General features: G+C 67.2%; 3 protein-coding genes across 9 annotated transcripts; all 3 read right to left on the bottom strand.

Annotated features, from left to right (window-relative positions):
- Window positions 1-121: 121 nt before the first annotated feature.
- Window positions 122-3,071, bottom strand: RHBDL1 (rhomboid like 1). 2 transcript variants are annotated; one of them, XM_070779362.1, is made up of 8 exons: window positions 2,624-3,065; window positions 2,016-2,177; window positions 1,568-1,792; window positions 1,339-1,487; window positions 1,101-1,213; window positions 929-1,029; window positions 787-847; window positions 122-716 (listed from the first exon to the last, which is right to left on the bottom strand). In XM_070779362.1, exons 1-8 carry the CDS (start codon window positions 2,906-2,908, stop codon window positions 445-447), a joined length of 1,368 nt encoding a protein of 455 aa, XP_070635463.1. In that variant the 5' UTR covers window positions 2,909-3,065; the 3' UTR covers window positions 122-444. The 2 variants fall into 2 exon arrangements, with proteins under 2 accessions (XP_070635463.1, XP_070635462.1); XM_070779361.1 differs by lacking the exon at window positions 929-1,029 and having other exon boundaries at window positions 2,624-3,071.
- Window positions 3,072-4,144: 1,073 nt separating this feature from the next.
- Window positions 4,145-9,434, bottom strand: RHOT2 (ras homolog family member T2). Of its 3 annotated transcripts, none has more exons than XM_070779351.1 (19): window positions 9,312-9,434; window positions 9,150-9,208; window positions 8,978-9,059; window positions 8,852-8,895; window positions 7,969-8,022; window positions 7,485-7,537; window positions 7,301-7,409; window positions 7,116-7,217; window positions 6,946-7,044; window positions 6,712-6,820; window positions 6,500-6,620; window positions 6,227-6,311; window positions 6,011-6,153; window positions 5,828-5,928; window positions 5,613-5,743; window positions 5,450-5,524; window positions 5,220-5,342; window positions 4,930-5,132; window positions 4,145-4,698 (listed from the first exon to the last, which is right to left on the bottom strand). In XM_070779351.1, the coding sequence occupies exons 1-19, from the start codon at window positions 9,346-9,348 to the stop codon at window positions 4,572-4,574; spliced, it is 1,857 nt and encodes a 618-aa protein (XP_070635452.1). In that variant the 5' UTR covers window positions 9,349-9,434; the 3' UTR covers window positions 4,145-4,571. The 3 variants fall into 3 exon arrangements, with proteins under 3 accessions (XP_070635452.1, XP_070635453.1, XP_070635454.1); XM_070779352.1 differs by having other exon boundaries at window positions 4,930-5,129; XM_070779353.1 differs by having other exon boundaries at window positions 7,969-8,071; window positions 9,312-9,397.
- Window positions 9,435-9,615: 181 nt separating this feature from the next.
- Window positions 9,616-24,003, bottom strand: WDR90 (WD repeat domain 90). Of its 4 annotated transcripts, XM_070779348.1 has the most exons (43): window positions 23,875-24,003; window positions 23,589-23,680; window positions 23,288-23,464; window positions 23,094-23,202; window positions 22,734-22,895; window positions 22,360-22,474; window positions 22,217-22,284; window positions 21,771-21,874; window positions 21,471-21,689; window positions 21,258-21,320; window positions 20,953-21,021; window positions 20,222-20,332; window positions 20,009-20,154; window positions 19,883-19,940; window positions 19,373-19,491; window positions 19,148-19,291; window positions 18,931-19,061; window positions 18,745-18,861; window positions 18,223-18,458; window positions 17,907-18,046; window positions 17,671-17,801; window positions 17,199-17,329; window positions 16,765-16,926; window positions 16,447-16,575; window positions 16,208-16,338; window positions 16,075-16,115; window positions 15,772-15,900; window positions 15,480-15,647; window positions 15,087-15,184; window positions 14,488-14,590; window positions 14,183-14,304; window positions 13,916-14,075; window positions 13,632-13,822; window positions 13,384-13,552; window positions 13,143-13,254; window positions 12,827-12,998; window positions 11,491-11,613; window positions 11,137-11,311; window positions 10,893-11,023; window positions 10,644-10,787; window positions 10,458-10,577; window positions 10,263-10,347; window positions 9,616-10,003 (listed from the first exon to the last, which is right to left on the bottom strand). In XM_070779348.1, exons 1-43 carry the CDS (start codon window positions 23,882-23,884, stop codon window positions 9,846-9,848), a joined length of 5,475 nt encoding a protein of 1,824 aa, XP_070635449.1. In that variant the 5' UTR covers window positions 23,885-24,003; the 3' UTR covers window positions 9,616-9,845. The 4 variants fall into 4 exon arrangements, with proteins under 4 accessions (XP_070635449.1, XP_070635448.1, XP_070635451.1 ...); XM_070779347.1 differs by having other exon boundaries at window positions 10,458-10,787; XM_070779350.1 differs by lacking the exons at window positions 9,616-10,003; window positions 10,263-10,347 and having other exon boundaries at window positions 10,464-10,577; window positions 10,885-11,023.
- Window positions 24,004-24,382: the final 379 nt, after the last annotated feature.

Below are 24,382 nucleotides of genomic sequence, written 5' to 3'. Positions count from 1 at the left end.
TGGGTACAGAGAAGCAAGGCGGGGGTGCCCTCAGCCATTCTTGTGGAGGGAAGGGGTCTCACAGTTGCTCAGAGTTAGGGGGGAGACGAGCCCAGCCCAGGGCCCCAGTACAGCCAGCTGATGCTGTGTAAAATATTTATTTATTCTTCAAAAAGGCTCAGACTGCAAGTCTCAGGGAAGAGGTGGGGGCAGGGTCTCTTCTGGGGCCACCCTTGGGGACCTCCACCACCCGCCCCAGGCCAGCAGACCTGTCCCTCCAGCCTGGGAGGGGGTGGCCAGGGCTGGTGTAAGGCTCGGCCTGGACTCAGTGGGCCACAGGGGCCACCAGCCCACACCGGGAAGGAGCAGCCTCAAGACTACATTCACTGAGGGTGGACATGCAGGCCCTCCCAGTGGCTGGCCCTGGGGTCCTGCACCCTGGCCCCTGTAGCCCTGGGGACCCTGTCAGGGTGGTGGGGGGATATGGGCACCCAACAGGTCGTAGGCAAAGATGTTCCAGAAGATGGCGAACAGCAGGAAGGTGCCATAGGCAAGCAGCACCACCCACCAGCCGCACTGGTCCCTCAGGCGCTCTTCATAGCTGCGCAGGATGGTCAGGCCCATGCTGACGCCCACCACCGCGCCCGCCAGGTGCGCCATGAAGCTGGGCTGTGGGCCTGAGGCAGGCAGTGGCGGGGAGAAGCGCAGCCACACGGCCCGGCCCACCTCGGAGCTCACTGCAGGGGGAGGCGGCAGGTGAGGCCCCCTGGCCAGGGGCTGAGACCCCCGCCCTCGCTCCCTACTTACTGCACACCAGGGCCAGCACCATCCTCAGGAGCTTGTAGGGACACCTCATCCCAGCCCAGTTCTGATGGGGTGCAAAGAATAGGTGGTGAGATAGGTCTTGTGGGCCCCTCCCCGCACCCCACCCCAGGGGCTGCCCCGTTACCATGACGACATTGGCCAGGTGTGCAGAACACAGGGCATAGACCCCGCCGGAACCCCCCACCACAGGGGCCCGCATGTCAGTAATGGAGACGGTCAGGGAGCCTGTGTGAGCAAGGGGACAGCTGTGAGGGCGAGGCTGGCCGGGGCGGCCCCAGCGCAGGCAGCTGCCTCACCTGCCAGCACACCCGCCAGGTAGAGCAGGCTGATGCGGAGCAGGCCATGCACCATCTCCAGCGGCACCCCGATCATCAGCTGCAGAAGGGCATTGAACCCCAGCTGCTCCAGCCTGGCCATGGGGGGGCAAACGGGTGTAAAGGGAAGGGTGGGGTCCACAGTGGGGCTGCCAGCCCCCTACCCCCACCTCAAGGGGCTGAGCTCTCCAGACCCAGTCTGGGAGGGCGGGGTCCTCACCCGACATGCATGAACATGTAGGTGAGGAAGCGCCAGGCCCGAGCGCGGTGGCCGGGGTGGTACACGAGGGGGCTCTTCATATACTCGGGGTGGTAGGTCTGCAGCACCCACTTGTTGAGCCGGGCCCCGTAGCACAGGAACACGATGATCTGGGGGGACAAGTGCTGGGGCCAGGCAGGACCAAGGGCGCGGGAGGCTCCTGGGGAGCTGGCTGGACAGGCAGGCCCACCTGGGCGAGGGTGACCGAGGCCATAAACACAGGGGGCGGGCAGCTGCGGTGCCGGTAGAAATACCAGTGGCGGTCCACCTCTCGGGGCAGGATCTCGTAGGCCACGTAGCGCACGAACCGCTTGTAAACACCCAGGCCCGGCTCATCCAGCAGCCCGTCCCGAGGCAGTGCCCGCTGTCCGTTGGCGATGGCCCGCTTGAAGCTGCTTGAGCGCTTGCTGCTGATCTAGGGGGCGGGGCCCAGGCATAGACCACCACACTCCCCCCCAGGGCCGCCCCTCCTGAGCGGTCCACCCAGCTCCTCACCGGGTCCCAGGCTCTGCCCCATGTCCACAGACACCCCGGTGGGCAGGGCAGGGAGGAGGGGCCACCTGCCCATCCCACTCCAGCCCCGGGGCTGCACGCGCCAGGTTGAGCCCCACCCCGCTGCCCGCCCGCAGCACACTGACCAGGTCCGCCAGCTCCTGGTAGCAGACCTGGCCCCGCTCGTTGCTCTGGGCCAGCGCCACCAGCATGTCCAGCTTGGCTGGGTCCAGGGGCAGTTCATGGCGGTGCACCAGGCCAGTGAAGGTGTCCGCACCGATGAAGCCTGTATTCTCAGGGTCCAGCTGCTGTGGTTGTAGGGGGGCGGGGGGGCGGCCAAGGCTTGAGCATGGGCCCGGCCCCCAGACCACAGGGCTGGGCAGGTCAGCCTGGAGAGGCAGCCTCTGAACACCCCAGGTCCAGGCCCCTGTGCCCACGTGGTCGCAGGAGCTGCAGGCACCAGTGCCTAGGTCCCTGGCCTGAAGCTCCGCTAGTTCTCTAGGGGTCTCCCCACCTCATTTCAGCTCTGCCTATCCTGGAAGGGTAGGGCCAAGGTCTGAGGGCAAGCACCCGCCTGCTGCCACGCTGCAAGCGCCCTGCTCTGGCTCGCCCTTTCCTGGGTCTTGGGCAGGAGGCTAAGGTCGTGCAGGGAGAGGTTGGGCTGAGGGTCTCTGAGAAGTCCGTTCCCCCGGCCCACCCAAGGGCGAAGGGCCGCGGCGGGGGCGGTGCCGTCGCCCCCCACCTCTGCACGCACCTGCTCCTGGATAAGCTGCAGCAGCGAGCTCCTGTCCATAGAGCCGGGCCGGGGGCCGGGGCCGGGGTCGGCGGCCGCGGCCGGGAGGGGCTGCTCTGCGGACGACTCCGCTCCGCCCCGGCCCTCCGGCTCCGCCCGCTCCGCTCGGCGCCGCGTCACGGAGCCGCCCGCCCCCGCCGCACACGCCGCCGCCACCGCCCGCCCAGCCACGCGCGGTCGGGACACGCGCGCGCCCCGCACGAGGACGTGCCCGGGCAAGAACGGTGCGCGGCTCCCGGTTCCCATCCCGCTAGTCCCGTGGGGCGGCAGCCGTGAAACTGAGTCAGGCGCAGTACCCAAGCCCCTCCCGCGCACGACCCGTTTTCCCAGGCGGGGTCTCAGCGCCAACGCCACCTCCTCAAGGAAGGCTTCAGGGAACTGCCCACTGCTGGAACTCTCTAGGCGGGGGCTCCCAGAAGGTACCTCCCTGTAGGCAACTTGCCCATCCTGACAGACTGGCGTCACCGCCCAGCCGACAGACAACTAGCAGGGGGCAGGGAGTGCCTGCAGCTGGCCCTGCTCGGCAGGCAGGGACCAACACACCTTGGGCTGGAGGCTCCTGACCCCGCCTGTGGCCACAGCTGGGGTGGGATGGGAAGGGGACCTGGCCCCCAGGGAGGGCAGGCGGTCAGCTCCAGTAAGGAAGGCGGCACTCGGGACATGCACTGCAGGGCCACCCTCACCCCCGTGCAGCTGGGCCTTGTGATGGACCCAGCAGCAAAGAGCATCCTGCCAGGCCTGGCACCAGGGAGGACTGTACCAGGAGCCTCGGGTGTGGAACTGGGGGCCAGCGGGATGGTCAGACAACGTCCAGGTCTGACCCCCAGCCCCTCCTGGGCTAGGCCTGAGCATCCCTGCTGGGTGGGCAGCTCCCCACCCCCTAGAAACAGCTTGTCAGGACCCGAGGGCCTGGGCCCAGGGCCTACCTTGCACAGAAAGACCAAGTGCAGGCTGGAGGGGGCAGGAGCCCAGGACGCAGGCCGGAGTGAGGCCTGAATGCTGAGCCAGGCCCCCACCTCAGCCCCAGGAAGGCTCTCTGCCCGCTTGTCCGCAGGCTGTCCTCTGCCCAGCGGGAAGGGCAGAGGCTCAGGAGGGGCGGGAGGAATAAGTGAGAAATAAGACAGCTCCCCTAGAGCAGGGCCGCCGCACACCCCAGAGCCTCAACACACTGTAGCCAAGCTGATAGCCAGAGGCTGAGATTGGAGAGTGGGTACTCCTGGCAGTGGGGAGGGGGTCGTATCAGGGGGACCTCCAGTATTAGGCACCCCAGCCTCTCACCCTCAGCCAGCATGGACTCAATAGTCCTCAAGGCTCTGAGGCTGCATCAGGGCTGAACTGGTCCTGACCTGGACCCGAGGCCTCAGGATGGTCACCCAGGCCCAGAGGGGAGGTGTGAGCTTAGGAGGAATGTTCCCAGCCCACACCCACGAGGACGCACTTTAGTTAATTCAAGAAGTCGTTTTCAGTAAGCAAGACTCAATATGGAAAAGACACAAATGACGTTTAATCAGGAAACCCAATCTCACGTCTGCCCTGGACTGGTCTTCAAATTGGGATGGGGGAACATGCTGGTCCAGCCGTTTCTTCCTCCCACCCCCTGCCTTTAGCCCCAAGTTCCTGCCTTCGTACCCCCTTCACACCCACTGGCCATACACCGAGGACCAGGAAGAAGGGATGGAGCCCTGAGAATTCGGGTCTGGGGGTACTGACTTGCTCAAACACCCCCGGTCCCTCCAACACCAGATGCCCAGAGGCAGGCCACACCCAGCACCTGCAGCAGCTGGGAGCCAGGCCTACCTGTGGGCAGGGCAGGGGCAGAGCAGTGGGGGACTGTCCTCAGGGGGAAAGCGGAGACCGGGGGGAGCCCTGCCCCCCCAGCACCCTGAGATAGACCACGGGGCCCGGGGCCTCATCGGCTCTTCACCAGGACCCTGTAGAGGGAGAAGCTGAGGATGGCAGCGACGGCAGCCCCCATGGCCCCCAGAGCCACCCGGAGCCAGAAGGAGGTGGCCTGCAGCTGCCCGTGGACAAGGTGTCTGCAGGAGAGAGGAGACCCTTGCTGCTGTACCCCCGTCTCCCAGGGACCACAGAGCCCCCGCAGCTGCTCCCTGCCCGTGCCCACTCGACAGACCGCCCAGAGCAGGGGGAGCCTATGAGGCCCGGTCCCTAGGGCCCGCCCTGCCCCACTGCAGTCCCAACACCACAGCCACGCCGCCCTCCTGGGACAGGGTGCATCTCCCACACGGGGGCTGCGTGCTGGTACCCACGGGAAGGTGGCCATGGTGGCCAGCCGGGTGAAGATGCCCATGCAGGGCTCGACTGGACCGGCACAGGAGAACAGGGTTGGGGTGGGCAGCCGGTGCCGGCGGCAGAACTCAGCAGGCGACAGGCCGGGCAGCGGGACGCCTCCGGGCAGGTCAGCCTTGGAGCAGACGAAGAGGCAGGGGGTCTGCCCATCCATGTAGTGCTGCTGCAGGGCGGGGGCCATGTGAGCACGCCGGGGGTGCCTGCTCACGCCCTGCTACCCCACAGGCCCCCAGGGCGGGCGGGACCTTGCCTTATAGACGCTGGCACACAGCGCAAAGGACCTGAGGTCACTGCCGTCAAACATCAAGCAGGCCACGTCACAGGAGGCGTCCGCCGAGGCGGTCAGCAGGCTGTCCGCAGCCACCTCGCATAGCTAAATGGGATGGCCACAGAGGGGCACAGGGCTGGGTCCCTGGGCTACGCTGGGCAGCGCCCCCCGCGTGCATGTGCCAGGCCACCCTGGGGACCCCCGGCACTCACGATTAGGTATTTCTCCTGCCCGTTGACTTGCACTGTGTCGATGGCATAGACGGAGGGCTCCCCGGCATCCTGGTGCTGAGGAGGAAGGCCCCTGCAGCTTACGGCTCGGCTGCTCCCCAGAAGCCCAGCCCCCAGGTCCCCTCACAGCCTCGTGGATGCTCACCCCCAGGCTGTGGCCAAGGAAGGCCCGCAGGAAGGATGACTTGCCCACACCGCGGGCCCCCACCACCTTGCATAGGAGAACGTTTCTCTGCGTCTGTCCCTTCTCCTGGTCCAGTCTCTTCTCCCGGGTGACTGTGGGCAGGAAGAGAGGATGAGCAGGAGGTGGGGGCTGCCAAGGAAGTGCTGGCCAGGGGCTGGGGTGAAGCGGGCACCCACCTGTGATGGCGTGGGCCTGGGAGTCCTGCTCGCAGAGCGTGGGGTAGCCCAGATAGCCTAGGTGCTCAAGAGAGCGCCGGACATCCAAGTAGGTCACCAGGCTGGGGACGGGAGAAGGGGCATGTGGCGTTGCTGCGGGGCAGAGGGCGTGGGCCTGTCTGGGCGGGCGAGGGCTACACTTACGTCCACTGGCAGAGGTACCCGTGCAGGGGCAGCCTCCCGGCCTTGGTGCGGACCGTGCTGGGGAGGTGGGGGCCCCAGGGAGCAGCGGGAAACACGCTGAAGAGGCTCTGCAGCTCCGCTGGGGACAGGGCACCGTCCCGGTCCTGCGGGCAGAGGGGCGGCGGTGACAGGAGCTCAGGAGGCCACGGGGGTGCAGCCGGGGCCCAGCGCCCTCACCTGGTCGTGCTTCTCAAACATCCTCTGCACAAACTGGTAACCTCGGTGGTTGAGCTCGGCGCTGCAGCCAGGGGGCACACGGAGCCTGTGGGCGCCGGGTGGGGCTGTGCTCAGCTCCCGAGCACTGCAGGGCACTTCTTCCCAACACAGGCCAGCCACGCAGCCAACCCCCCAACCCAAAGATATGCCAAGAGCCCCCAACGCAGGGTCCAGGAGCCCCATGCCCAATCCGACACAGAGCGGAGGTGAGCCCTGAGCCTGAATGCCACTCACGGTGGGCAGAGGTAATCAGCTGTCAACTCCAGTGAGTCTCCATAGCCAAAGCGCCTCAGGATGGTCCACGTGGTCTCATGGCGGCCTCGCTGGATGAAGAGCGTGTTCAAGAAAAGGAAGCCTGCTCAGGGGTGCAGAGGATGGAGTGGCACTGGACACAGCCTGGCTTTGCCCACCCCCAACTCCCGGGCAGGAAGGGCGTCAGGCCTCACCGTCCAGGGTTAGCTGGTCGTCCCGTACACCTCCCACCACGTTCTTGCTCACCACCATCTTCACGTCCTCCAGGGCCTGAGGGGCCAGCGGGTGCCCAAAGCAGGACGTCTGTCTCCAAGAGAAAGCGGTTGTTGGTCAGGTATCCTCTCCCTCTGTCTCAAGGGTGGCCCAGGAGTGGGGGTCCGCTGCTGCCAGGGGGCATGGGAGGGGCCGGGAGACAGGCGGGGCCGCACCTGGAAGGCGTTGAGCTCCTGGTCACTGAGTGCCTGGTCCATGTCCTGGTCTGAGAGCCTGAAGATGCGGGTGAGCGCCTGGGCGCACGCGGGCCTCAGCTGTGGAGACAGCGGCTCAGCACCCCCGCCGCTCCCTCCTGCTCCCCCTACCGCCGGCACCCACTGCCCACCTGCTTGGCCTCGGGGTCGTAGAGGGGGGCTGTGGGGTGCAGCACGGCCTTCTGAGCGTAGTAAAACAGCTCTGAGATGTTCTTCAGGTTCTTGGCCGAGCACTGGGACGTGTGGGAGCAGACTCGGGTGAGACACGAAAGTGCACACCCTCGCCTCTGCAGCCCCGTGGCCCTGGTCCGCTCACCTCCACGCAGGTCTCAATCTCAGGGAACTGGCTCATGATGGGCAGCACGGCCTCCATGGAGCCCCCTGGCCTCAGGTCCGACTTGTTGCCCACCAGGATGATGGGAACCCTGGGGAGAGGCCCATGTCACCAGGGATCAGGGAGCCGGCAGGGCCCAGCCTCCTCCCTGAGCCCTGCCTCCTACCTGGGTCCCCTCTTGGTATCCCCGTTCACCAGCGGGATCCATTTGGTTCGGATCTGAAAGTAAGAGCTGCTCGTGAGGGCTGGGGCCTACCCAGCCCACCCAGCCCACAGCTCCCAGGTGGAACTCTCACTTGGCTCAAGACAGGCCCACTGAGGAGCGAAGTCACAGCCACTGGCAACAAGGCCAGCGTGGGAGAGCAACCAGCAGGCGGTTCCCAAACACCCACAAAGGGCCTGACGTCAGCACCCTTCCCCAGGGCCTAAAGAGACTCAAATGTAAGGCCATCCACCATCTCTGCTCAGACACGTTCCAGGGAATTCCAGGGAAGCTGGGTGCCAGGGGCCCCACGAGACTCCCCAAAGCCCTCATGAGACACGGGGTAGGCTGCGGATGCAAGTTGCCCTGAACCTGGGCCAGCCTGGGGTGTGTGCGAACGGGTAGGTGACCAGGCTGAGCACCAGTGACGAGAACCTGGAACGCTCACCTTCTCGACGGTGGCCTCTTCAGACACATCATACACCACACACACCACGTCCGCCTGTTGAGGGAGGGCAGAGGTCGCACAGCGGGACCTGAAGCTTCCTGCTCTGCTCGTAGGCGAGACAGGACAGGGCTCAGAGATCAGGGAAGCCCACTGCTCCAGCTGCTCCCAGGCTGAGTTGCTGGCCGTTGGCCACCCACACCTCAGGCCTGCCCTTCGCTGCCCTCTTCTGCTGCAGAAGCCAGGCCCTAGTACTCAGCTCTGGCCAGCAAGTCCCGTGAGGACTCAAGACACAGCCACCCTGACATTTGGCACCCCAACCCCAGCCTCAGCTCTTCGCTCCCTGGCCCCTACCGACAACAGCAGATAGACAGCGACAGCACAACGGGGGTGATGGTAAAACAGTGGCTGTGGCCTGGACCCTACCCGGCCGCGCCCCAGGACACAGCGGAGGCTGCAGGGGCGGCACCCGAAGCTTGGTCCAGGCCCAGGTCCTCCCGAAAACAGGAAGGCAGAGAGCCCTCAGCCCTGGTCACGATGCCCAATGCAACTAGGAGATCCAGGACGGTGTGCTGGACTAAAGGGTCAGGACTGGGGGTGTGGGCACACAGCTGTCAAACGGATCACTTTCAAGAACTTGGAGGCTGCTCCCCAGGGTCCAGCAGAAGAGGGAAGACCAGGCGGGGAGGGCTGGAGGGCTGACCAGCTCGGTGGGCAGGAGAGGTGGAGCCCCGCCCCCGCCCGAAGAGCTCGGGACAGAATTAGCAAGGCTGTGGCTCCTTAATCCGCTCCCTGGGAGGATGAAGCGGATCCGGCCCGCGGCGGCCCCGCCCACAGGCCATGAGCCCTGACCCTGCGCCCAGCAGCCCCCCAGGACACCCTGTACCTTGTCAATCTCACCCTGGAGCTCCTCCACCGTCTGCTCCGTTTCTGAAACAAGAGACCCCGCTGCAGATCTGCCAGAGACGCCGGCTCCCGGGCGGAGCGGCGGGCGGGCGGGCGGCCGCGCTACCTGAGTAATCCACGATGTGGGTGGGCACCTTCTCCGGGGTGACATCCGCGGGAATCGTGATCTCCTCCGCCCGGGCGGGGACCTGGGCAGACGCGGCCGTGAGGGAGCCGGGCGGGGGCGCGGGGGGCGCAGGGGTCGTGGGGACGCAGGGGCGCGGGACGCTCAGCCTTACCTCCTCCGGGAACTCCTCGCCCACCAGCGACAGTATTAGCGACGTCTTCCCCACCTGGGCTGCGCGGGGCAGCGCGGTCAGCGCGGCGGCCGAGGTCGCGCCGCTCCGCCCCGCCCCGGCCCGGCCCTGGGACCCCCGCCCGCCCCGGACCCAAGCGCCTACCCTCGCCCAGCAGCAGGATGCGCACGTCCCGCTTCATGGTGGCACCGGGAGCTGCAGCCCGGGAACACCCGCCCGCCCGCGACCGCGACCCAGACCCGGCCCCGCGCTCGCGGAGCTCGCACTTCCGGCCCCGCCCGCGCAGCCGCACTGAGGCCGGCGGGCCAGAGCGGCGGCGGAGCGCGGCGGCGCCCCCGTGTGGGCGCGCCGAGCACCGCGGGCGCGTGCGGTCCTGGCCCAGAGCAGGACTGGGGCTGGGGGTAAGCTGAGCTTTGGCAGTAGTCTGCAGTGACAAGGAGACGATGTCTCACCGCTACACGCACATTTATTTCAACTGTACAAGGCAAAAACAAAACCCCAAGGGAGAAGAGCTCCGAGTACTTCACACACGTTCAAGGTCCTGATGCTTCACACATGCTCCCAAGGTGCCGGTGCGGAGAGCCCACCGGGCCGACGGAACCAGCACAAGGCCCGGGGCGGACCCAGCTTCTCAGTCAAGCCTCTGCCCAGGCCAGGGGCCCAGCTGAGTGGCAGGGCTCAGCGGCCTGTGACTTCCCACACCAAGATCTCGCTGTGGGCCGCCGTGAAGAGCAGCTGGGCTGACGGGGCGAACCTGCACAGCTGCACAGAGTCGTCATGGCCCGCGAAGTCCTGTACGGCCCCCGATGCGCAGTCCAGCAGCCGTACCATGCGCTCTGCAGGCAGACAGCAGGGGCTGGGCCAGGGCGGGGGCGGGGGGCCTGCTGCCCCCTGGCCCTCTCTCCAGATGGAGCTGGTGCCTCGCTGGGGAACCTGGCGCCCCACCCCCTCACAGACCCTGTCTGTGAGCCCCAGAAGTGGTATCCTCAGTCCACTTTCAGGGACAAGAAACCCGGGGCCCAATGGTGAAGAGTATGGCTCTGTGAGGGAACACAGCAGTGCCCAGCCGGCCCGACTCGAGTCACCAGCACTCACCAGAGAAGCCAATGGCCACAAGGTGGGCCCCAGGGCACAGACTCATGGACACAGCAAAGAAAGGCAGCGGGATCTTCTCCACCACCTGCGGGCAGCAAGCATGAGGCTCTGGGGGAGGGGCCCCTGGCCCTGAGACCTGTCCCTCCCCAGCCCTGGGTCCCTCAGGCTCCCAGGACCACAGCGAGGTACACGTGCCTGCTTCTGGCGGAGGCTGTAGAAGACCACCTCAGGGTACACGCCGAGGCCTGCACACACCAGCACCGCCGGGTCCCAGGGGCAGAAGGCAGCGAGCGAGGGTGGCAAGCAGCCGGGAACCTGTGGGGGCACAGTGCAGGGTGGGAGCCGGGGGCACTGCGCCCACGGGGCCGCCGGGACTCTTACCTCTGTGAGGCCGGGTGCTGGGAAGCTCAACCAATCCACGAGCTCACAGTGGTCCCGCAGCCAGTCAGAGGCCCACACGCTGACTCGCTGGTCCCCGCTGGCGGCCAGCCACAGGTCCGTGCCCTCTGCCCCGAAGTCTCCACACTGGGGGAACAAGGGCTGGTGGTGCTGCCTGCCCTGTTCTCCCACCCCGTCCTGCCAGCACCCCAGCCTGTGCGAGCCCCGCCCAGGAAGGACCAACCATGTCACCTCCTTCCTCGTGCTCTGGAGAGTGCAGATGGGGGCGCCGCGATGGTCACTCAGCACCCGGAAGGTCATCCCTGTGCGCAGGCGGCTCACGGCCACGAGCCCGTCCTTGTCTCCAGAGATGATGGTCTGACCTGGGCCAGGCAGACCCCCTGCTGTCACTTGTGCGCCCAGCCTTCAGCCCAAAGGCGCGACCTGGGCCAGGCAGAGCCACAGAGCCATGCCGTCCCCGGGAGCCCAGCCTCACCGTCAGCGGAGAAGGCAAGGGCCCTGAGTGCAGCCGCGTGCGGGCACATCTTGAGCTCTACGGCCGAGCGCGCGATGCTGAAGACCCGCAGAGTCCCGTCGCTGTAGCCCGCTGCCACGTGCTCCTCTTCTGGGCGTCCGCACGACGGGGGGCTCCAAGCCAGGCAGAGGCAGCTCTGGGGACCACCAGCGGAAATCGTCAGGACCCCCGGAGGGGCGGGGCCCGGGCCCAGCCAGACACCAAGGCCGGAGGAAGGCCGTGGGGCCTGCAAGAGGCCAGGCCAGCGGGGACCTGGCCCGGGCTCGACCCGGATATACCCCCAGCCCCGGGCGTGCCCCCAGCCCCGCTGAGTACCTGGCTGAGCACCTGGAACTGGATCAGCAGCTCCGTGCTAGCCACGCACCACACCCTCACGCTCCCGTCATCACTGCACGTGGCGCAGTGGGACTCGTTGGGGCTGAAGGCCACGTCGTTCACCTGTGAGGAGCCACCAGCCTGCCTGAGGCCCACGGCCAAGGAGGAACACAGCCTAGCCATGTGGCTCTGGAGAGCATCCGCCTCCCCCTGGAGTCTGCCAGGCCCCAGCCCTGCCACGTGACACAAACTCACTGTCCCAACCTCCAGAGGTCCCCCACGAGGCCTGGGTGAAGGCCCCTCCCCAGGTCCCCCACGAGGCCTGGGTGAAGGCCCCTCCCGAGGTCCCCCACGAGGCCTGGGTGAAGGCCCCTCCCGAGGTCCCCCCACGAGGCCTGGGTGAAGTAAGGCTCCCTCCCAAGGAAGGTCCCCCATGAGGCCTGGGTGAAGACCCTCTCCCGAGTTCCCCCATGAAGCCTGGGTGAAATGTGAAGCCCACCAGTCAGTTGAACTTTACCGTCCACTTGCTGGGACGTGACAAAAAGAACTGTTCTGACAAAACCCAGAACACAGGACTCCTGGGGACCACAGACTGAACTAAAGGATGTGCTGTTAACCAGGCCTCAAGGGGGGGGGGGGGGCGGTGCGCAGTAGGGGGTGGCTTGAGATCGTCAGGTGTGTGGAAAGAAAGATTACGCAGAATCAGGGTCTCTGGTATAAGAAAAGTGAGATGAAGACCATGCACCAATGATGTGTGGACAAAAGCCAAGTCTTGAATTGGAATAAAAAGCTAAAAATCGAGCCCTGCCTGGGTGAGAAGTGCTGGGCCCTCTGGCCCTCAAACCGGGACCTCTAAGCCCAGTTCCCATTGGAGGGGCACAGAACTGGGGCAGGCAGGCCGGGGTCAGGCAGAGCCACAGAGGGAGGGCCTGGAGCACGTGTGCCCCTCGGGAGGCGGGACCAAAGTCAGCACCAGCTCTGGGGGACTCGGTACCAACAAGGCCACTGCCACCGCCACCAGACACGGGCACTGCTGGAGAGACACAGTGCTCCCCAGGGAGTCAACGCCGACTGGCTGGCCCTGCCTAGACCCCGGCCCGGCCTCCAGACCCAGGGGATCCTAGAGGGGCACACCCAGCCCCGCTGGTGGGGGATCCCAGCAAGGACGACCAGCTTTCTCCAAGTAATCTACAAGAAAAGGGGTGGGACAAGCAGGGTCACGAAGGCCATGGGGCCTGGGGCTGCTGCGGGGACGCCTAGCGGACACCGCACCCACGGGCAAGGGGGAAGGAGCGAGGAGGCTTCCCACCTGTGTGAGCAGTGGCCCGGCACTCACCTTGCTCCGATGGCCACTGATGAGGCGAGTGCTGGTGCCCTCGGCCCAGCTGACGTACCAGAGCGTGCCCGCTGTGGTGCCCACCACGCCCATGTCCATGCTGTCGTGGAAGACCGCACTCACGACGGCCCCGTCGAGGGTCAGCTCACGCTCCAGAAACACGGAACTGGACCTGGAGAGTAGGGATCACAGGGCAGCGGCGGGAGGCCAGGGCGCCAGGTGGATAAGCCCATGGCCCTGACTTGCCCGAGCACACCCCTGGGGGGCGGGTCCAGCCGGCTGGAGCGCTAGCTCCGGACACAGCACGCACGCTCACCTGGCCCCCGAGCCCCTGCGCCACAGCTCCGACACGGCCCCCACAGCCCACAGGCGCAGCCGCCGTGTGTTGCTGCCGCTGACCAGCCAGGTCCCTGAGCACAGCAGCACTCCTGGGGAATGGGAGCTGGCGTGAGCCGCGTCCCCAGAGGCCTGGGGCTCCAGAGGGCATCGCACCGCCCCGGCACTGTGACTCCCAGGGGAACGGTGCCCCAAGGGCCGTGGGCTCGTCAAATACCCACCGATCTCGCCATCGTCCGCCTCCCAGGCCAGGAAGCAGCGGCCGGCACGTGTGTCCCACACGGACACCTGGCCCTCGCTGGAGCCGCAGTACAGCAAGGGCGGGGCCCCGTAGCAGAGCGAGCTCAGCTCGCAGCCCCCCGCCTCCTCGGGGACTGGCTCCCGGTTGGCCTGGTGGGAGAACAGCAGGGGTCAGCCACGCCCGGGGCGCCCCACCCCGTCCTCCAAGGCCACCTCCCAGCCCCGGCACCTGGAGGCTGACGTCACCCGCCTGCCCCCACAGCAGCTGCAGGGTGAGGACACCCCGGCCCACGCAGGCCAGCTCGCTGGCGTGCCAAGGGCTGAAGGCCATGCTGTGCACCGGCTCTGGGAGGCGCGTGGAGGACAGGAGCTCACAGGTGGCCGTGCTCCACAGGGCCAGGGTGCCGTCGCCACAGTCCCCTGGGGAGACGCAAAGGGCCCGTGTCAGCAGCCCAGGGGTCCCAGGACTGGCAGGGGCTCAGAGACCACCATCCTCCACCCCCGTCCACTGACCCAGTGTGACAAGGAGCCTGTCGTCTGGTGAGAAAGCCAGCGCCTGGACTGCAGAGTCGTGGTGAGAGAGGAGCTGCCGGCAGGAGCCCCGGGGCACGTCCCAGAGACGGATCTGGCATCGGGAGGCAGTGCCGCTTCCGCTGGAGGCTGAGACCAGGACCTGGCGGTGAGGAGCACGGTCAGCACGGAGGGTGCAGTCCACGGGCCCGCTCGGGTTGCAGGGGCACCTCAGCTCCAGGCCTGTACAGGGGGCCACAGGGCGGGCACCTGGGCGTCGTGGCTGAGGGCCAGCGTGGAGATCTCCTCTGGGTGGCCGAGCCAGTGCTGCTGGGCGCCTGAGTGCAGATCCTCCACCACCACCAGGCAGCCGCACGTGTAGGCGAAGAAGCCTGTGGGCAGACAGAGCCCGGTGGGTCAGCACACCATGGCACGCTTCCCTGCAGGCCCAGCCACAGGGGCTCACACCCGCGCCCCCCCCCCCCGCCACCCACGGAGAAAGGCGGGGGGGGGGGGCAGGGGGCCCAGAGGAGCATCAGGACAGGCCCCCCGCAGCCCCTGGGCCGTGGCCACACCCGTGTCTGGGCTCCAGACCAGGTTGGTGCGCCCGTTCCCGTTGTAGCCCACGACGGCCTTCAGACGCAACCACTCGTCACCAGCAGGTGGCAGGGAGAGGCCCTGTGGGGAAGCGACCAGGACGTGGGTCCCCACCTTAGACTCTGCCCTCAGGCCAGGCCTGGATGGAGCCCAGCAGGTGTGGCTCCAGGGGTGAGGCGGCAGAGGGCAGGAGTTTGGGAGGACGGGAGAGAAGGGAGGCCAGGCAGGGGCTCCTGGGAAAAGCCTGGGGTGCGGGGAGACCTGGGCAGGGCAGGGAGGAGCCTGGAGGAGGCCTTGGTCGGGGGAGGGGGGGGGGGGCGGGGAGGGGCGCGCACACAGGACACTCCCGGTCCCACTGGCACGGAAGCAAGCCTTCACCAGCCCGCTGGGGACACGGACCGGGCTTGAGATGGAGGGTGACCAGCAGCCTCTAGCCCAGGGAAATGCCCCAGGGACACGCCAGGAACCACTGCTGACAATGGGGGAGCCCCTCGGACACCACAGGCTGCATTGCCTGAGCTCGGCCTCCACAGCATCCGTCAGTGGCCAGGACCAGGAGGACCCCCGCCCCGCCCACCTGGGCCAGTGAGGAGGCCTTGTAGCGCGCAGTGAAGTGCCTGTAGGAGTCCGGGCGAGCGAGGGTCCGGGCCCTGGCTCCCACTGTGCTGCAGGCGCCTGTCGGGCAGGGTGAGAGGCTGTGGACCTCTGGGACCACACAGCGACCTCCCCGCTGTCGCCCTGCCCTGGCTGGTCAGATGCTTGGAATCAGAGGGCACTGGCGGGCCACACTGCCCTGCCCGCCTGGCTTGACCGGGGCCTCAGGGTATCTGCCCTGCAGGTGACCCCCCCTTGTCTGCCGGGGCAGCTGGCTTTGTCCTTAGACCACCTAGAGCCCACAAGGTACAGGCACCTGGGCCTGAGCCCAGTTACGAGGGACCCCATCCCACGCTGCTGCCCTGCCCCTGCTTACGGGGCCAGCCACAGGGGTGGGGACGCCTGCCAAGGTCCCAGGGGCCTCCTGTCACCCCACAGGCCCCATCGTCAGCCCGGCCAGCCTCCTTCTGCACCAGCACGGACGGGCCTGAAGCCTGATGGAGATCCTCGGGGCCATGGCTCTCGTCTGACGGGAAGAGGGCACCTGGGGAGGTTGGGGAGACAGCAGGGGTGGGGAGCAGGCGCTCTGAGCCCCCAGCCCGCCCCCAGGCCAGGAGCAGCAGAGCACGTAGGGGGGAGCCTCCCCCTCCCAGAACCCCCACCCTCACCGTCAAAGCCCTCAGGGGGCTCAGCACAGAGGCCCGGCTCGGGCGGGAGTGCCGGGGGTGACACGGACACCTGCCGGGGGGGTGCTCTGGCCCCGGACGCCACGCCCTCCAGCTCTCCTGCACCCGGGCCTGTGGATGGAGGAGCCAGGCTGTGCTCAGAGACGAGGAGTGGGGGCACAGAGCAGGAGGCATGCCAGCCTCCCTCTCCCAACCAGCTCTGGCCTGGGGCCCCAGCCAGCATTAGCGTGTGCCTCCCACACCAGGGGTCACCACAGGGCCTGCCAGCGTGGTGGGGCCACTCACCTGCTTCGCAGGTCAGGGGGGGCCTGGGAGCACCCTGGACACTGCAGAGGCGACAGGAGAGGCTGTCAGCGTGTGCTGGGGGTGGCGGGTGCCCAGAGAGGCCTGGCAGGTTCAAGTGAAGGCAGACACCTACCTGCCTGGGGACCAGCCCTCACGGGGAACCAGAATGTCCCAGAGGAAGATGGCGTCTCCCACGCTGAGGAGCTGCTGCTGGTCAGGGGTGAAGGCCACGGCCTGCACCGGCTCCGAGTGGCCAATGTACACCTGGGGTGGCAGTGTCGCCCAGACCTGAGGCACGGCCCTTGCGCACTGTCAGCCCGGGGCACCCAGGGCCGTCCTCCACCCTCCTGCCCACCCGCCTGGGACACACACCTGGCAGCTGAGGCCAGCCTGCGTTGCGTAGTCCCACAGCCTGACAGCCCGCTCGGCGGCTGTGAGCAGAAAGCGGCCATCCGCGCTGAGGGACAGGGAGGCACAGGCCGCGGGGTGGCCACAGGACAGCTGCAGGAGAGTGCACTTGCTGCGAGGCAAGGTGGGCGCACCCAGGACCGCCGGCCGGGGGAGCCCTCCCCAGCGCGCAGCCACCGGGGAGCAGCAGGCAGCCCAGGGCCGCCCCGCCCGGGCGCCGGGAGCAGCAAGGCCGGGGCCGGGAGGAGAGGGGCCAGGTCGCCAGCCATGGCCTGGGCTCACCTGCCGCACCACGCGGCCTGACCTGGCGTCCAGCACGGTGATCATGTTGGAGGACATGGACACCAGCAGGTGGCTGGGGGGTGAGGGGCCGAAGCAGAGGGCCACAGCCGAGTCCAGGCAGCTGCCAGCCAGGTCCAGGGCGCTGACGTCAACCTTCAGAAGCTGTGGGAGAAGCAAGTATTGCCCCCACGAACTCCAGGCGGAGCTGGGGCCCCCAAGCAGAGGCCCAGGTCATGGGCAGCCTCAGGCACTCTACCCTGCCCAGCCACCCACAGCTCATGGGTCCTCTATGCCCCTAAGGGGCCCAGGGCCTGGGTCCTCTCTGCAACGAGTGTGGCCTCCCGCCCACAGGAACAACCCAGCCACCAGGGTCAGGGGTGCCCATGGGGTCTGTGCACCCTCAGCACTCACGTGCAAGGCTCCGGCTGACTCACCTCATCCAGCGAGGCTGTGTCCACGACGCTCACCGTGTACTTGGAGGGACCCACGAAAGCCAGCAGGCGGCTGTCCCTGCTGACCACCATGATGCTGGAGCTTGGGCAGGCCTCCTGGCACACCACGTTAGCTGCCAGCACAAAGGGGCGGGCAGTCAGCCGGGCAGGGCAGACCCCACGGCAACATGCACTGCCCGAGCGCCGGGGCTCTCCCAGTGACCACCCAGAGACTGCCTGGCTGGCCAGAGACACAGTGTCCATGGGGGCCTGGCCCTGCCCTCTGGTGCTCGGGCTGCAGGCGATCACCCCCTCCTGGCGCAGGGCGGGCGCACTCTGATCTCCCACTTGGGGAGTGCCGGGCAGTCCTAAGATCACACCTGCCCCGGGGGTCTATGAGTGAGGCTATGGAACACAGTGCCGTGGTCAGGGAGGTACTGGGAGGTCCAAGCGGGGCTGGGCATGGGGGCCTGACCTGCTACTCGCAGGACGCGGCACCGGGGCGCACCGCTGTGGTACTGGGCCAGGGCGCCCCGGGAGCAGGCGCTGAACAGGAAGCGACCGTCAGGGCTGGCGGCCAGGCTGGTGATGGCTCCTCGGTGACACCTGCGCCACACGGAAAGGTGTGGGGACGCCCACAAGGTGTCCAGGGGCAGCAGAGGGCGGCGTCCACCGCGGGCATCTGTGGGGCAGGCCCGCCTGGGCACCCACCTGTGCTCCACCAGGGCCTCGGCGGACTCCAGGCTGAAGGAGCGGACGGCCCCGCTGCTGAAGCCGCAGAAGAAGGTCGGCTGCGTGGGGTGGAAGGCAACAGCACGCGGGGCCTCCGCGGGCGACATGAAGTCATACAGCTGTGGGGAGGGGCACGTCAGGGCAGACGGCGGGGCCCCGAGAGCCAGTCTCCCCAGAGGGCTTGAACCTCGGGCCCCAAACCCGGGCAGAACCCAGGGCCCGCCCGCCGGGCCTCAGTATGGCCTGCGGCTTCCAGACCGCCCTCCCAGCCGGCGCCCCTCTGGCCACACCTCACCTGCTGCAGGGTCGCCAAGTCCCAGACGCGCACAGTGCGGTCCTGGGACACAGTGGCCAGCTGTCCCCGGCTGCGCTCGATGGCAAGGGCCAGCACTGGGGCGGTGTGGGAGCGCACCAGCATGTGATACTCCTGGGACGGGACATCCAGGAAGCCCAGGTGACCCGAGGACGTGGTGGACAGCACACGCAGGCCGCCGGGGCTGACGCAGACAGAGGTGACTGGCCCCTCGTGCTCTGCAGGCAGGGGGCTTGGTGACCGCCTGGGCCTGCAGTGGGGCGGGTCCCCCACCAGGGCCCACCCGTGCAGGCTGAACCAACCCCTAGCCCCTTGTCCAAGACAGCGAGAAGTGTGTTTTCCTGCAGCCTGGAGCCCCGTCTCCCTGTGAGCTAGGACCAGCACCGCCCCCGTGACTACCCACTCCCAGATTCAGGACACAGCCCCGTGGAGCCCCACGCTGTCCAGCCTGGGGACACGGCCCTCCTGTGCCACCCCGGGGGCGAGGTGGTGTGCAGGCCCCACCTGCCTCCAGGAGGACGGAGGAGAAGTCCAGCGGCCAGAGGCGCAGGTAGCCATCCTCGGAGCCCACGGCGCACGCGGACCGGGAGACGCCGAGGCTGCTGATGGCGATGCCGGGGCCTGGGTGGGGGGAGCCGGGTCAGCCCCCAGCAGCAGGGCCCCTCCCCCTGCACAGCAAGGCCCACCTACCCGAACTGAAGGTCTGCTTCTGTGCGAGGGGGTCACGGGGCGTCTGCAAGGGCAGGAGGCGGCGAGCATGCCGCACGGCCATGCGCTGGTGGTCAATTTCCAGGATGTGGCCGCTGCGGCTGCACACGTAGCTGCCAGGGAGCGGCAGGTGAGGGCTGTGGCGGCGGGGGCGGGGCGACGGGCCTTCAGGGAAGGGGGCGGGGAGGGGGGTACTCACAGCGTGTGGCCATCCTGGGCTGGCCCAAAGGCCAGGTCGGTGAACTCCAGAGCGTGGTGCTCCCCCAGGTCCACAGCGCAGGAGCGCAGCACCCCACCTCGGAGCCGCCACAGCCGCACATTGCCCCGCCCACACGATGCCATCCTGCGAGGGTGGGAGGTGAGTGGGGCGAGGGGCGGGCTCACAATTCAGCGGCCCCAGCACCCAGAGAGGGCAGGCAGTCACCTGGCTTCGTCGAAGAAGGCCACCCGGAACACCTGGACATCGGCGTCGCTGTGCGCCTGCGCAAGGATGATGGCCTCTCCGCCTCGCCCCAGCTGGGCCACGCCCCACACCAGCACCGTCTGCAACAAGCCTGCACTGAGTGCCCGCCCACCCACCCGGCATCTCCAAAAGAAGTCAGAGAAACCTGCACGTGCCCACCCAGGGCGTCCACAGACGTGTCTGCAGAGAGGAGCAGAAGACGCAACCGTAAGTGGAGGGGAGGCCCCGAGGGAACACCCAGCTTCACAGACACTGGCGTGAAAAAACATCCATCTCAGGCCTGCAGGACTCGCCAGCAAAGAGAGCAAGGCCAGTCACTTGAAAGGCAGCTCCGCCCACAAAGGCGAAACAGGTGCCCTGTGGAGCGTGTGACTTGGGGGTGCCCGGCCAGGCTGGGGGAGGCCAACGGGGGTCCCTGCTGCCTGCCTGTACCCTTGGACGGCTACCCCACCTCCCCGCCGGCCCAGTTACCGTCCGCCCATGGCGGTCCTTGCCAACGCCGCAGAGCAGCTCCCCGCTGTTGGAGAAGCTGTGGACAGAGGCGACAGTAAGCGTCACAGGGGCTGGCCCCCACCCCCCCGGAGGCCCTTCACCCACCTGAGGGAGCAGATGGTGTGGACCGGGCTCCGGAACAGGGCCAGGCAGCTCCCCGTCTGGAAGTCCCAGAGACGCAGCATGCTGTGGGGCCGGGCCTGGGCCGAGGCCAGCAGCGAACCGCTCCCATCCAGTGCCAGAGCAGAGACCTGGGGGCAGGGAGTTAGGAAGGGTACAGGCCAGCAGACCAGGCTGCCCCGGGCCAGGGGTGCCCACCTTGTCTGTGTGGCCAAGGAAGAGACGCTGCTCCCGGGTTTCGACGTGCAGGACGACAACAACTGCGTGGCAAGGGTACACAACAGCAGCCCCATCCGGGGTCCACAGGGCCTGCGAGCAGGGGCCAGAGGCTGAGGTCACAGGCTAGTCAGCTTCACTCCCCGCCACACGTGAGCCCCCCGAAGCACAAGCACAGGAGTCACTGCGTTGCATAAGCCCAAAGGACAGAAAGCCTGGTTGTGTGTGGGCATGGCAGGGCTCCCGCTAAGCAGGGAACTATAGGGTTAAACTAACAAAAGGCTGAGAGCCCACAAAGACTCAGAGCCCACATCCAGGACAGCCTGGTGAGCACACAGCCACCTCTCCCACGGCTGCCTCCACAGGGACCCTGTCTTGCCCACACCAAGCCCCCCTTGGCTGGATGACACGCATCCAAGACTTAAAGGATGAACAAGGGTCTCAGATCTCTCAAAGCTCGAGCATCTGGACTGGCACCACCCCGGCTGGTGCTCACAACAAAAAGGGCCGCCTGTGTCTGGACATCACAGTACCAAGGACGCACCAGGCATGTGCGGACGCGGGCGGGGCTGGGTGACCACAGCAGTGCGGGGACCCGGTGCCTAGGGGAGCTCAGAGACCCACAGCCAAGGCAGGGAAGTGCAGCATCTGCCCGCCGTCTGCTCGGTGTAGCTGATGCTTGTAAGACCCAACAAGAGCACAGGATCCCTCACCCATTTGGTGCTGTGACCCCCAAAGCCGATGACCCCCTTGAGCCTCAGGATCGGATCTGGGAGGAAGCTCTGAAACAGGTAGACGCACAGTGAGATCCAGGTGGCAAGGTCCCTGTCGCAGCAGGGCTACCCCGCCCAGAGCCAGTTCCGGCCTCTCAAGAAAGCCATCCAGTCCTGAGCTCCGGCCAGCCACTCTGCGGCAGGAAGCCAGGACTGCAGTCACAATGCTGGATCCTCCAGGTGCCCCAGTCCTGCGGACCCCCCACAGACCACTGGGGCTGGGGGCAGGGCACCAGCTCTCTTACTCTTTGTTGAAAACGCTTCTTGCCCAAAGCTGCCTCCGGTAAGCTCTGCTTCCTGCCAGGAGACTGGATGGGAAGGGACCATCAGAGGGGACCACCCGCCCCTTGCCTATTCCCCGCAGGCAGTAGCCCGACAGCCCTCCATCCACTACTCATCCACATGCAACCCCCTCGGGGGTGCAGTCCAGCCCCACCTTCCTCGGGAAAGGCCCTCACCTCATGCGGAGCTGCATCCTCTGGGGCCGCGGGCTCCACCGTCGGCTGACCGGCCGACACGTGAAGGCCGTCACCAGCTGCATGCTCGTCAGTGGCCTCCGCCCAGGCTGAGGGCTCCTGGGTACAGCCACCAGGGCCAGCCACACGGGAGACCTCTGAGCGCTCACAGGACATGCTGACCTCCGGAAGGGGCCTGGGCATGGAGGGGGCCCAGCGGGACTGCAGGAGGACAAGTGCCCATGAGCACCACACCTTAGACCAGCACCCACAGCCCCACCTCCAAGGGCGCCGGGCACTCACGGCTTCGGGGTCATGCTTCTGGACCATGAGGGCCCTGCTGTCCCGCGCAGGCTTGCTGCAGGCCACTGGGGAAGGGAGCAGCCGCGGCACGTGCCCCACTAAGACTGCAGCGGAGAAGAACCGACTGAGCAGAGTGCAGACAGGCACAAGGCACTGGGCAGGGGCGGCAGGGGGCCTGGCCTTGCCCCCTCTGCAGGAGAGGGGCCACGCCGACAGCGGCAGCCCACCTAGCAGGGGCCCCAACACCCATCCCAGCAGCAAAGTTTGAGGCCCCAAGCACTCAAGTCACAGCCTCCCGCTGCTCCAGAGCCTCAAGGCCACCTCCCTGCGCCCTTACAGGCACCACACTGCTGGGGTCCCCAGATGCAGCATCAGGACCCCTCTCCTGCCGAGCGCCGTGGGCCCTGCAGACCTGAACCCCGGTCAGCGCTGCCCCACAGGCCCACCTGCCTCAGGAGGGAAACCGCTCTTCTGTACCAGCTTGGAGGGCACATGCGAGCTGCCACTCGGAAACCTTGGTGGGGTAGAGGGAGAGTCAGCTTCCGGGATGGCCCTGCCCAACCTGTGCCTGGGATGGCAGAGCACTCACCGGATATGGACATAGCGGTCGTGCCAGCTCTCCCCCTTTGGCACTGGGAAAGCCATTTCTCGAGGTATGGGGGTGACAGGCAGTTTTGCACGCCGGGCTTCAGCAACAGTGACGGCTGCAAAGAGCAGAGTTGGTCCAGGTCCAGGGAACCGTCCAGGTCCCTCTCCCAGCCCAGGGGTCTCAACCAGGGGCCATCAGGGTCCCGCCTGGCCACCAGCCCAGCCACCACTCCCTCTGATGGCTGCCTTGGGAGCTGGGAGGCTCAAAGCTGGCACAGCATGGGCATTTCCACTGAGTGCCAGGGACGGAGCGGAGGGCAGCATACAGGGAGCAAACGCAGGTGGGCTGCAGGCTAACACAGCTGGGGTCCTCACCAGGATTGAAGCACAGGTCACTGGTGTAGAGGTTCCGGACCAGCATGCTGGCACACAGCCTGACGCCCTTCAGGTGACTGTAGCATCGGTGCAGATAGACCAGCAGGATGTCGTGCAGGTCAAGCTGCAGGCAGGTCCAGCGGGCACCAGGGGAGGCCACACCTGGCAGGTATGCAGGACTCGTGCCAAAGTCAGCACCTACCCTCTCACCAACCAAGCCACAGCACTGTGTCCTCGGCCTGTTCCCAGTCTCGCGGCCACAACCACGTGGCCCCCACCCAGACCTCCCCCTGAGCCTTCTGACTGGACGCCTCTCCCAGACCATCCCTGTGTCCCATTCATGCCTCATCTGCACGGTACCTTCCCTGGGTGTCCCAGCCTCACAAATGAAGGGGAACTGAAGCCACGTAGCTGTGGACTTGAACTCCTTGAAGAGGTTGGAGAAGGACACTCGGATGACCTGGCTGTCCTGTGGGACACAGCATGGATATGAGGGGTCCAGGCTGCCGCAGGAGTGCAGGGCCCCGGGCGGCCCCCCTCTCCCAGCTCAGCACCTCAGTGGACACATCCAGGTGAATGACGAAATGCTTGGTGGGCAATGGCCGAAAGAGCACGTACAGATACCGTCCAGTCAGCCCCAGGGACTGGGTGCTGGTTTTGGGGAGCTGGATGTAGTTGCTCGCAGAGACAGAGCCCCGCACGCGGTACACGGTGCACTTGAGGGTCTTGTCCTGGAGAGAAAGACGTCTTACAGACGTCCTGAAGCCCGGGGAGGCCGGGAGGGCTGCAAACAAGCGTCCATAGAGAAGAGAAAAGATGCCGCCGCTACCGCCGCCGGGCGCCCCGGCCACTCACCGTCACGGCGGCCACGTCGCCCTCCTTAGTGGAGCGCTTCCACTCGTCCACCTTGAAGTGTCTGAAGACGTTGAGGAACGGCTGCTGCCACACTGGGGGACAAGGGGACGTGAGGTGCCAGGCCCACCGCAGGTCCAGGGAGGGCCCGGCAGGGCCTGCGCTCTCCCCAGCGGTGACGGCCAGCGCTGCACGCAGACTGGGCTGCGAGCGAGTCTCAGCACCAACCCGTGCGCGGCGGCGCGGGCCCTTGGACCCCAAAACCCAGCCCCGGTCCGCGCGCCGCTACCTCTCGCCATGGCGCCGCAGCTCGCGCTTCCCGCCTCTGCCGACGCGCACCGCACGCAGGGCACGCAGCGCGTGCCTAGCAACAGAAGCCCGGCAACGGCGCCACTGACGCCGCACGGCCGCAGGTACGTCACCGCGCCTGACACGTGACTGCGGCACGGGGCGGGGCCTGGCGCGGGGATAGACCCCAGTTTCCCCCGCTGCCTTTCTTCCGGTAGCCCCGAGTTGCTGTCCGGCCACTTCCTCTTTACTGCTGTCTTGCCACGGGACAGGAGCCTCCGCCCCCGGGGCCTCTGCGGCCATCCCCAAGCCGGGACCCCGTGGGCTTGCTCTAGCACCGCCGGCACCCCAGCTGTGGGGTCTGATCCGGAAGGTTCCTGATCTTGAGGCCCGTGTTCACGATGGGAGTGAGACGCAGCCCAGAAATCCTGACCGCACTTGGCGTGGGTGGTCCTCCCCTCCCCTGCTGCTGCCCAGCCCTCTGGAGGCTCTTATGTTAGCTGCAGGCC

Source organism: Bos indicus, chromosome 25, assembly GCF_029378745.1.
Source record: "Bos indicus isolate NIAB-ARS_2022 breed Sahiwal x Tharparkar chromosome 25, NIAB-ARS_B.indTharparkar_mat_pri_1.0, whole genome shotgun sequence".
In the NCBI taxonomy this organism is placed as follows: Eukaryota; Metazoa; Chordata; class Mammalia; order Artiodactyla; family Bovidae; genus Bos; species Bos indicus.
The sequence above is the reverse complement of the archived record's forward strand: the minus strand, read 5'-3'. Positions and strand labels throughout refer to the sequence as shown.

Excerpts from the sequence above, each read along its gene's own strand:
- RHBDL1 (XM_070779362.1), bottom strand. The coding sequence starts at position 2,908 with ATGGGAACCGGGAGCCGCGCACCGTTCTTGCCCGGGCACGTCCTCGTG. Across the intron at positions 1,030-1,100 it reads CCTGGCGGGTGTGCTGGCAG|GCTCCCTGACCGTCTCCATT; the intron begins GTGAGGCAGCTG and ends TTGCTCACACAG. Across the intron at positions 717-786 it reads GGTGCTGGCCCTGGTGTGCA|TGAGCTCCGAGGTGGGCCGG; the intron begins GTAAGTAGGGAG and ends CTCCCCCTGCAG.
- RHOT2 (XM_070779351.1), bottom strand. The coding sequence starts at position 9,348 with ATGAAGCGGGACGTGCGCATCCTGCTGCTGGGCGAGG. Across the intron at positions 9,060-9,149 it reads GCGAGGAGTTCCCGGAGGAG|GTCCCCGCCCGGGCGGAGGA; the intron begins GTAAGGCTGAGC and ends GCGTCTGCCCAG. Across the intron at positions 8,896-8,977 it reads CCACATCGTGGATTACTCAG|AAACGGAGCAGACGGTGGAG; the intron begins GTAGCGCGGCCG and ends CTCTTGTTTCAG.
- WDR90 (XM_070779347.1), bottom strand. Across the intron at positions 21,690-21,770 it reads AGAAGCATGACCCCGAAGCC|TCCCGCTGGGCCCCCTCCAT; the intron begins GTGAGTGCCCGG and ends GTCCTCCTGCAG. Across the intron at positions 21,022-21,257 it reads AGAAGCGTTTTCAACAAAGA|AGCTTCCTCCCAGATCCGAT; the intron begins GTAAGAGAGCTG and ends TACCTGTTTCAG.